This window comes from Saccopteryx leptura, chromosome 1, assembly GCF_036850995.1.
Source record: "Saccopteryx leptura isolate mSacLep1 chromosome 1, mSacLep1_pri_phased_curated, whole genome shotgun sequence".
Classification (NCBI taxonomy): Eukaryota; Metazoa; Chordata; class Mammalia; order Chiroptera; family Emballonuridae; genus Saccopteryx; species Saccopteryx leptura.
In genome coordinates, this window is record NC_089503.1 from 276,892,008 (window position 1) to 276,903,813 (window position 11,806).

The following is an 11,806-nucleotide window of genomic DNA, read 5'->3' on the forward strand; positions in this document are numbered from 1 at the left end:
TGAATAAAATCATGTTGGCTGCCTAGATTGGAAAAATCTGTTTCTAAATCTTTGTAATACCTGTGTGGATATATCCACCCAGGAAATATCTGTTCCAATAGGAAACAGTTCTAAAAGAGGAAATAGTCTCTTCCACTTCATTTCTAAAAAAAAAAACATAACAGTTCCTATTGAGGAATTTTCTGCGAGAACTGTTCATCAGAAGGTATTTGTATTTGAGACACAGGGTTACAGCTGAGTAATAAACCCATTTCAATGCTTTTAAGATCTTGCTGAGATGATCCTGGAAGGCTGGCAAAAGCAACAGGGCCAGCGTGTGATTGGGAATCTCCTAATTTCAGTTATTTGGATCTGTGTGCATTTGGGTAGGGTTAAGCTGAATTCTTACAGATAGACACACTCCATCTGCAGGTAGACTGATTTTTTTTCACATTCTTAATTAAAAAAATTATTACTATAACTTCTTTTAGTACTATACATAGCCATACTGATAGAACCTAAGCTTTAAATCATGTCTATTTTGAGAATTAGCACAAACTATTTGTAATTAAGCTTTAACAGTTGTTGTTTTTTGTTGTTGTTGTTTGTAATCCTAGTTGAATCCAAACCAAAATTAAAAGTGAAAATAAAGGGGAAATCAGTCTGGGTGAACGTTATTAATAAATATCATATCACAGGAAGTGACATCTCTATATATTATTAAAAGCATTTTATTAGAAGTCTGCTGTACTTGTGAGTGAAATTCTGACCTCTGCTAGATCATACACCGTAGTAGATGGGTACAGGGATGTAAAGACATACTTGTGGCACACTTTCAATTCCAGCAATCCTGACTTTGAGTCACAAAACTTCAATGGAATAGTTGTGTGACTTTGGGTAAGTTACTCCATTTATTCAGTTGTCTCAACCTATGGAAATAGGCATGAATGCTGTCTGTTTTGCAGGAATATGGTTAAAGATAAAAATGAAACAATTTATGTTCAATTTAAACATAGTACCTAGCACACAATAGTTAAACAATGCATGTTTATTAATATTTTATAATGAAAAGTTTTATGAAATGAAATTTTAAACTGTAATTCTTCATGTAAATATACTTAAACATTTTGGGAGAATGAGAATTATATGTAATAAACATTAGAAACATTTGTAGTAAGTAATGTACCCCCAAGTAAAAATACTCAAAAGTAGGTAACCACAGATTCAAAATACGTAATGAGTTTTTGCCTAACTTTTCAGTTCACACTTGAATTATTGTGGTCTAATGTAGAAATGAAAGATATGTCCATTAAATTCCCTGTGAGCTTTTAAGTACATGCCAGACTAGTTTGGCTAAATTGTTAATTCATGCCAGAAAAAAATATATATGTTGCTCAGTGTTTGTACCTTCGGGTGCACGGTTTCTTTGAGGGTAGAACCACTAACACCTCTGTCTTGGTGGAATCTCACCTCTTTTAGTCAAAGCTCATGAATCAAAACATTATTAGGTATTTCTGGGTTTGGGCCAACTTTTTTACTTTTGCTTTTCTGGTTCTCAGGTGTATCTTTTTAGGATCCTTAGCAGCTGTGCAAATTGGAATCCTAACCTTCCTTTTCTCTTAGGGTCTCGCTGGAAAGCTATGACAAACCTAGAGAAACAGCCATATTATGAGGAGCAAGCCCGTCTCAGCAAGCAGCACCTGGAGAAGTACCCTGACTACAAATACAAGCCCCGGCCAAAGCGCACCTGCCTGGTGGACGGCAAGAAGCTGCGCATTGGGGAGTACAAAGCCATCATGCGGAACAGGCGGCAGGAGATGAGGCAGTACTTCAATGTTGGGTATGGACCTGTCAGTCATGGTTTTCTAGGGAACACTCCTGTGACCCTTAATGGGGTGAGAAATATTTGTTTAGTTGGCAAAGCAGGATTTTGAAAAAGAACCTGAACACATTGTAGTTGCAGAGACTAGATTCTCCCCAACACGATCCCGGAAAAGAATACATCCTTGTGAATTCACTTCAAGCTCTAATGGCTCTAAAGGAAGATTTGTTAGCGGCTGGTTTGAAAATCCAGTGACTAAAAGTAAATAATTTTCAAGTTTGCTATTCAAAACTTAGAAGTATTATTGTTTATTTCCTCATTGGCTTTCATCACTTCCAAGGCTTCGTAGAGATAAATGCCAGCACAACAGACAATTTAGTTGAATTAATACAACAGAAAAATGATTCTGGAAGAAACACTAGTTTCTGAATATAGAGGGGTGTTTGGGCTACCAGGGCAAATATGTGGCTTTGGCAGAGCCCACAAGGTAGGGTTTCTATTTAGGGTACAACCGGGTAGGGATGAGAAAGCTCCCCTCTGAGTTAAGAATATGGCTCCTGGGATGTTTTACCTGCTTCCGACAGCAATGCTGTTGACCACCCCATGATATGCTGCCTGCAAGCACATTTCTTCTGCAGAATTTTCTCAAAAAATACAGAAATAAAGTTGCTCATATTTAGAACAGAAGTTAGTAAAATCCCAAGAGTTTTTTTAGAATAAATACTGTTATAAAAATGGTCAGAAGATACCTTAGAAAAAACCTTTTCAAGCCCTGGCTGGTTGGCTCAGTGGTAGAGCATCAGCCTGGTGTGCAGGAGTCCTGGGTTCAATTCCTGGCCAGGGCACACAAGAGAAGCGCCCATCTGCTTCTCCACCCTCCCCCTTTCCTTCCTTTCTGTCTCTCTCTTCCCCTCCCGCAACAGAGGCTCCATTGGAGCAAAGTTGGCCCCGGGCACTGAGGATGGCTCTGTGGCCTCTGCTTCAGGTGCTAGAATGGCTCTGGTCGCAACAGAGCGATGCCCCAGATGGGCAGAGCATCGCCCCCTGGTGGGCATGCCGGGTGGATCCCGGTCGGGCACATGCGGGAGTCTGTCTGACTGCCTCCCCGTTTCTAACTTCAGAAAAAACAAAACAAAACAAAACAAAAAAAACCTTTTCAAATCTTCTCCATACCCTCCATGCCCTTGAAAGGGTCATTCAGCTCTTTCCAAGGGCCTGTGATTAAATGCCAGTGTATGGTTCTTCTCAAAGCTGAGTGTGAAACCCAACGCTTCTTGGGGAAATAGTGAACATATAAATGAATGAAGGAATGCATAAAAAGAAAACCATTTATTAATCCCTTCCAAATGGATCAGCTGTATAATCAGTGGATACCAGTGCAAAATGGAAATACAGGGTCCCTGATAAATAGTTATTAAGAATTTCAAGACTGTCTCTGACATCAGACCTTTAAGACAAGCTAGGATCTTTCTCAGCCCCGAGGTCTGTGCAGCTTCAGAAATTAATTGTCCACCCACAGGCCTGGCCCTGCTTCTCACCCCACCTAAAACTGTATTAGGGATGAGGGAACAGTACTACTGTGCCATTCTGGTGAGTTCTGGGCAGTAAGACATTATTTACAGAACTCTAATACTGTAGGATGTTTTCCATTAACATTGAATTATAATTCTTTTAAAAAATGTTTCAGCATGCTATAATGAAGGAAAATGAACTTGGGGTCAAGGACTTGGGTTCTTTTGCTTAATCTCTCTGCACCTCAAATCATTTCATAAACTGGAATGTAACAAAACAGAATTACTTTTAAAACCCAATGGGCAACACATATGTCTTGTAATTTACATAGAAGTAAGGCATTGGGATCAAAGGATGATACAACTTTTTAAATGTTGGGCAATAGGGTGAAAAATCACTGACTTCGAGTTGAACAAACTGAACAAACTAATTACATAGCAAGACCTGTATCTAACTATTCACTCACCACGGTCTCTTTGGGGGGGATTTCTCTCTGGCAGGCAACAAGCACAGATCCCCATCGCTACTGCTGGTGTCGTGTACCCAGGAGCCATCACCATGGCTGGCATGCCCTCCCCTCACCTGCCCTCAGAGCACTCAAGTGTGTCTAGCAGTCCGGAGCCTGGGATGCCCGTCATCCAGAGCACTTACGGTGTGAAAGGCGAGGAGCCACACATCAAAGAAGAGATTCAGGCTGAGGACATCAACGGAGAAATTTATGATGAGTATGATGAGGAAGAGGATGATCCAGATGTAGATTATGGGAGTGACAGTGAAAACCATATTGCAGGACAAGCCAACTGATAAGGGTCAAAAGATTGTTGTGACTTTAGGACTTAAAGAAGCCCTAGCTGGTTCATCCTTACCAGTGGCCAAGCACATTAACTTTCTCATACACTGACTGTTACTTTAACTGTTAGTCTTAAATAGATGGGACATCAGCTGACTAATAGACCTCAGCCTCAAAAGGCTTGGAAAGGAAAAAAAAAATACAACAAGCAAACAACAATATCAACAACAAGAAATTGAAATAAGCTATGGGTAAAATAATGCCAGTAATTCAGCTGCTACATCCAAGCACTGAAGTCTTACCCGTCAACTTTTTTTTTTAAATAAACTTTATGGCTGTTTGTTCTACAATGTTCTAGAAATTCTCACTCAGGTACACAGTGCCAACAAGTGGCTTGTGAATGTGTTTTGTTGTTTTGTGCTACAATTTTTAAAAAGAAATGTTTTGTTTTGTTTGGGGTGGGTTTTCTGGGGTTTTTCCTTATTTTCTTTTTTTTTCCTTTTCTTTCTTTCTTTTTTCTTTTATTTTTTGTAATGCACCTGACAGAAAGAAAAAAAGATGAATTTCTCTTTACTTCTCTCCACCTTCTCCATCTCTATACTTTAAAGATGGAAGTCTGCATGGGGGGGAAAGAGGGAAAAAGAGCCTGTTTTTAACTTCCTTGCTATCCATCACAAAATAAGCAATTATTTTCTTTAGAGGATTTTATCTATTGCACACCACACTACATCTTTGAGCAAGTGCCAAATTTGTACTGAAGTGTTGACCCAGTTCATTTCTTTCCTTTTCTTTTTCCTGTTCCTTCTTAAGTCAGGACAGTGTTGTATCTTAGACAATCCCTTGAAAAACCTGAAATACCAGCAGCTGGTGAGATTTGACTTTTTGTTTGGAAACTGTAGGTGCTGTTCTCAGGTGAAAAGAGAGAGAGAGACATAAGAAATTTAGAGAAAAATATTTTCTGATCTTGGATTTTTGTGTGTATGTATGTGTGTGATTATGGTACTAATAGGAATAACATTGGACCATTGTGAGTTAAACCCACACCTGGGGATGAAATCCCACATCCTCCTAAGTGACTGGTCTGGAAGCAACCTTGACCTTGACTTTGCACTTCAAATGACAACCAATATAGGGCTCATAAATTATATTTTTAAAGTTCTAATATGATTATTATTGGATGAATCAGGTGGCCCTCTCTAATAGATGTGTGCATGTATAATATGGAAGCTACTAGCAAACTGCTCCCAGATGTCCCTTCTCCCTGGTCAGTTGGTTTCACTAATGTTTGCTACTTAAGGATTTTTGTTTGTTTTTCCTGTTAATAACTTCGAGCAAAACAATTGTTTTCCTTGAATATATTTGCCCATTTTTCAGAAGTAGAGATTTAGCTTATTTCTTCAACATTCCATCCTCTCCTGATGAGGAAATGGAACTGATGATTTATAAGGGATTTTTTATCTCTCCATCAATGAGGTGGAAGCCATTTGCATTTCAGAATTGTGGGCCATGTGCATCTCATGCCAAAATAAACCAGGATTTGGTTAAAAGTCATCGCAGCCTACACAATGGAGCCTGGCTGAACCCAGCGATCTTTGCCACTGCTCTTCCCTGGCTGTCAGACTGATCCATCGGAGTCCAAGTTCAGGTTCCAGCAAGTATATGCATAAAGCAACAACGGATGGTGATGGGACTGCTTATTTCAATTTTGCCAGCCAAATACTAAAGCAGTTTTAGGTCTTGTACCAATAAACACAAACTGACTTATAGTCAGTTGCCATTATTTGTGCGAAAGTATCAGACAGTAAATACTCCAACCAGTAGTTTGGATATGCTATGATTTTAACTCCTGCCATTACTTTCTATCCCACTCCCCAAACCCAAACCCAAAATTTGATTTTTACATATAAATAAGAAAAATATCCTTTTTATTTTTCTCTCTCTCAAAAGACTTGCTCTGGGGTTTTGCTTGAAGGAGCTGATCATATCCTGCATGTCAGAGATTTTGTTTTGTTTGTTTTTCCTGTTTGTTTTTTGATGACTGTATTTTCATTTGAACTGCCTCTTTTTGCTAGTGTTGTAATAATGATGATGATAAAGTAATAATAATGATAGTAATAATAATAATAATGGTCAGCTGTTCCCAGATTAGTAAGTTATGTATAATTTATTTCTCCCTTTCTATTTTATTCTGCTTTGATTTGGAAGTGCAGCCAATAGGCTGTTAGATATTTAAAATGAATTTTCACGTGCACACACACACACACACACACACACACATTTACCCATATCATTTCACTGCTTTTTCTGTAAATTTTCTCCTTTTAAAAAATTTGGCCCCAATAATGTCAAGTTCTGGTGTTAATACAAAGGAGTGAATTAATAGGAGGGTCGTGTTCAATCTTAATTAACTTATACTCTCATAAGTTGTTTTAGTTATTTAATTGCCACAGTCATCTAGAGCCAATTTTTTGTTTTTGTTTCTGTTTAATTCATTTTGTTTTAAGCACTCTGGATAAGAAAAAATAGACACTTGTTTTTATATCATTATTATGTACAATGTGAAAACAGATTTTTAAAAATTTGTTCTCTGTCTTCATTAAGAAATTCTCTCTGATTTATGTGGGTTCACCTCTCACGTTTGCTGGATAGTTATTTTACTCCATGATATAAAAATAATTGGTTTTCATTTCATGACTTTGGGCTACAAGAATACTTTGTTTTAGCTCCAGGTAGATGCCACTTGAGGGCACTTATGGCTGAAACCAATTCTCATGCACATACCAGTGAAATGACAAAACACTTCTGTTTGGTCGTTTTATGTTTGTTTTTTATTCTGTTTTGTTTAAAGGGAAACAAGATTGTTAATGGTGACCTTTAACTGTTGAAATTCACAAGTTAACTTTATCAAGTTAAATGTATGTCATGGAGACGAAATTGTGCTTGGACTGAAACAAAAAGCAAGTTCATAACCCTGCATTATATTCTCTTGCTCTGACATCTAACTCACTTGTGTTACAATTTTTTTGCCTTAGTTTTCCCCAAAAGAAACAAAAAAATTATATTAATGATTAAAGTGCTTTGAAGTCATTTGATAAAGGTGCTATAAATAGCAACATACTGTGTTAACAATCGCCTTCTTGGCATTTGATTGATTTATAAGTTTTTAAAGTATCCTAAACCTTGTATTCTTTTTTTGTGCCCCATGATGACCAAAAAAAAAAAGATAAAGAAAATGAAAGATCAAACTAAATGAACATACTCTCCCTCTTCTCTCCTTTCTTTCCTAAACTCCCCATTCACCTCTCTCTCCCTCCCTTCCTCTCTCTCTTTCTCCTTCTCCTTCTCTCTCTCTTTCACACACACACACACACACACACACACACACACACACACACACACATGCATACCCCCCAGTACTGGGGAATAATTGTTCCAGAATTCTGTTTTCTATGGCAGTTATAATCAGTTCCTCTGAAAATAATCATGTTTTAATATAAATCTAAGAGAACATTACTGGTAAAAAATAAAAGTTCTTCATTTATAAGTTACTAATAATTAGGCTATTGGGTCAAATACAAAAGTATTCTTTAGTATACTTATACCTAAATTAGTTACATCAATTTTTAACATTTATTTGGCATTGGCAGTTAAGAGTTAACCCATGTACAAAATCCCCTCAATAAACAGTCATTATTTAAAACAAATCCTCTTATAAGAAAAAAAATACAAAAGAGTGTACTTTGATGAAATTATTTCATTGATTTGATTTCTGGAGTAGTCCTTTTATCTTAATTTGTTTAAAGATAAATTATCTTTAAGTATTTCATGGTCCAATTTCATATATTTTCTTAATCCAGAAATTGTTACTATTCCCAGAAGAAACCTCTTATATCACATTGAAAACATCAAAAATAATTACATTTTCAATTATTCTAATAGGTAAATTATTGAATTGTAATAAACAACTGTATATTTGCAAGCAGGTTTATAAGATATTTGTTTATCAAGTTAATAGTAAAATAAAAATTATGGGGTCTGCAAGAAAAAATATGAAGCCCACTTAAAGTGGTTCAGATATCCTTTGTCTTGTAGGGCATAGGTTTTCATTTAGACAAGCTTTTACAACATTTAATTTTAAAATTTCCTGTAACTATCGGTTTCCTAGGTTGAAGATGTTGTGTTGAGTTTTCTACTGATTGACTCCTGTCCTCCCCAGTGTTTCTGTCACTGGGGCACTAAAACAGTATTTATATAGCTCCACTGGCTCTAAAGCTCTCAGTCCTTCTAACATTTTGGATTTTATGAGTAAAAATGGTAAAAAAAAAAAAAAAAGTAGAAAAGAGACAATCAAATGCCTGGAGCTTAAAACAAAGTATGTGCAACCTACCATCTCACTTGAAATTTAATAAAATAAATAATTATGTAAATATAACATAGAGTTATAGATTTATATTTTGTTCATAACACATAGTGTAATATAAGTTGTATATTTTCATGTTTTGGTTTTATGTTATCATTCATGCCACAATAAAATAAAACAGGAGTTTATGTACTCTTAAAAAAAAAGATGTGGGTTGCCACCAACCTGTTTGTTTGTTTTTGTTTTGTTTTGTTTGTTTGTTTGTTTTTGCATTCTCTTTTTTCAGTATTACTGCCATGCAAGGCACCAATAAAAACAGCAAATGTGTTCTTTACCTATTATACTGTGTTTCTTTTCACAATTATTTATTGTTATAGAGGGGTAATCAGTTTTATTATGAAAAACGCAAAAGTATCAAAAATAATTTTGTTTTGAGTATAAAAAACTTCATATCCTAAAGTTGACTTTGAACTGGAAACTAAGGGTTTATTTCTTAAAGATGGACATTCTGAAAAGGACAGGCAGACCTTGTTATAATTCACCACATCAGAAAAGGATATAACTTCACTATAATGTCAAAAAATAACCCTCTTTTATATAGAATTGAGTCTAATACTGTTAAAAATTCTAGAGCCGAAAGCACCTTAATGTTGTTTTCCGAAGCTTAATACTATTATTGGAGTGAGTTTTCTACACTTCAGTGTTGTCTTTCATCCTATCATTTGTCTAGGGAAAAAGTCTAAATTTCAGATTATGAATTTACAAATAAGTATAATTTTCAACTTGCTGTCGTCTAATTTAGAACAACAAAATATTCTAAATTGTTTAACACTCTGACATTAATTAGCCTCTGGATTCTCTACCTTCAACTTTTTTGCAAGTGTTAAACACAAGAAATCTCCTTTCCTTCAATAGCAGTTTTTTTGCTTATCTCTTCTGCCACAGTGATTTTTTTCAATTTATGATATGTCTACATGTAATCGTTTCCTGTAACACTTTTAGTTTAGTTGGTTGGTTGGGGTTTTTTAGTAAGTATCAAGACACTGACTCAAATAACATCTGATGCAGATAAACATAAAGTATACAAAGAGGATATATTCTAATACTTTGCCCATTGTATAACTTAACAGTAATGTTTTACAAAGTCTTTTCCGTGAACCACCTGATTCAGAATTCCTGAGTCCAAATGCAGATGTGGTTAATCAGAATCTTGAGGACTACAGACTCAGCCGTTGCTATTTACAGCTCTCAACAATTATTCTGCACGCTCCACTCCAGTGTTACAAAACAACCAGGTGATGGGGCTATTTTACGCTTGGATCTACTTTTTGCATGACACACTACGCAGATCCTATTGCCTACTATGCCTCATAGGCCTCTCTGAAAAACTCCAAATTTAGGGTCAGTGAGTAGTCAAGAGTTTGAGATGGGAAAGTGTTCTCAATCTGTCTTTATATAGGTTTCTTCTGAGGGCATTTGATCCACCAGGACCCTGCTCGTGTTATCCTTGCTTCAACCCGACTCACATCATTCATTACCGCAGAGATGAACTTCAGGCAGGTGGAACACTGCAAATAAAATTGAAACACACAAAGTACACCCACTGCATATCTGAAAAACAAATTGAGGTTCTTCTAAACAGGAAATAATCCATTGTAGAAGTTGAGAAATAAACATTCCATGTACCGTTGATAAGATACCACCTGTGGCTTCATTTGGCGTGGTCTTATCCTGTTTCTTTAAGAAACAGCATCATGACGACATGCTGAGTGTATATGGATGGGAAAGATCTTGTCTGATTACAAAACCTGGCCCTCCCTAGGAACAAAGTCCTAACCACCACCATTCTTTCCTAGCAGATAAAGTTCACTTAGTTTTCTCCTGTGATATACCAATTTAGAGACATTATTTTCTTGGCCTTTATGTTTTTTACTGTCTTATGAAATATTTAGTACTAGCATGTAATACATTGTTTTTTACTGCCAGTGCCTTGAACAACCAAACAAATACTGGCAGTAGTAAAAAGAAACTCATATATATACATTTTTTAATCTCAATTTTGCCAATTTTAGTTATTGGTGTTTGAGGAAGTTCACATCTGTGTTCTTAAAAAATCAGGATACTGTCAGTCTTACCAAATTTTAAAGCTCAGAAGTCATTCCCCCCACACGAGAAAATAAAGAAGTCATCTCTATATATAACTTGACATTATCATCGAAACTTCAATTATAACTATGGAGGTGAAGGTAAGCATGAGTTAGTTTAATGACTAAGCTAAAAAATATTTATGAAAAAATATTCAATTTATTTTTCTTGAGATTCTAATGCAACCTAATAGCTAGCTGAGAAGACCTGTTTTAAAAGTAAGCATTGTAATTAGTATGTAAAGTGAATACAACAGTATTGCTAAAAGTTCTTTAAAAATAGTTATGTTTTCTTAAACAGGCTAAACATCTGTCCTACAATTTGTTTGTTCTGCCAATTTGCTTAGCAAACTACCCTTCCCACCAAGAATGAACTAGTTTGTCTCTGATCATAATCCATCATCATTTTTCAGATCCACATATGTGAGATTTCACTCCCCTAGTCCTAGCATTTGCTGAACATGCAACTGAATATGGATTGGAATGGTACTTAGTTGCTACTCAAAATATAACCATGAGGATGAAAGCTGTTTAATCATTGATGATGATGTATCTACTGGTTTTATTTAAAAAGAAAAAAAAATTAGCAGAACAATTGTAGGAATTCTATCAACCTAAGTAAACAACATCATTTTGTATATTGCCTGTTCAATTTAGTATAAAATTTCATAATCTGGAAAGCAGTCTTAATTACACGCAAACTGTAAAATATATTTGAAATAAAGACATTTGTTTATACAAGTCACTCTTGTGATAACTTTAATAAATTCATATGGTCTTGGTGAAGTGTTGGAGAAACCATAGAGCATATTTACATAATTACTTACACGGATGACTGACTTTATTCACCTTACTCCAACATTGGCCCTCAGTAAGCATTCCTTTTGCCTTATATTCATATCCTACAATTGAGCAGAGTACAAGTTTACGAACTGTGGCTGCATGAAGTTAAGTTTGATTCAGCACTACTGTCATTACTAGTAGGCCCCAAATAATTGCACATATTGTATTTTTTATTTTGAAACAATTCTTCAAGTAACATTGCCTTTTGAATATAAATGGATTTAACAATATGCTTTCTTATGGACATAGCTTATTTGACATCTGGAAAAAAAGCAAATTTGTCAGTGCTATAACATGTGTGCACAAATTGCTAATTATTGATATTGAAGAAAAAAATTAGGTTGTCCTTAATAAAG

The 11,806-nt window shown here is 35.7% G+C and overlaps 1 protein-coding gene across 13 annotated transcripts in view; it reads left to right on the forward strand.

Annotated features, from left to right (window-relative positions):
• Window positions 1-8,784, forward strand: part of SOX5 (SRY-box transcription factor 5) — a 1,089,507-nt gene extending 1,080,723 nt beyond the window's left edge. For all 13 annotated transcript variants that reach the window (XM_066354437.1, XM_066354444.1, XM_066354418.1 and 10 more), the window contains 2 exons: window positions 1,603-1,819; window positions 3,814-8,784. In XM_066354437.1, the coding sequence (XP_066210534.1) occupies window positions 1,603-1,819; window positions 3,814-4,117 (521 nt within the window). In that variant the 3' untranslated portion in view covers window positions 4,118-8,784. The remainder of the gene's footprint in view (window positions 1-1,602; window positions 1,820-3,813) is intronic.
• The last annotated feature ends 3,022 nt before the right edge of the window (window positions 8,785-11,806 follow it).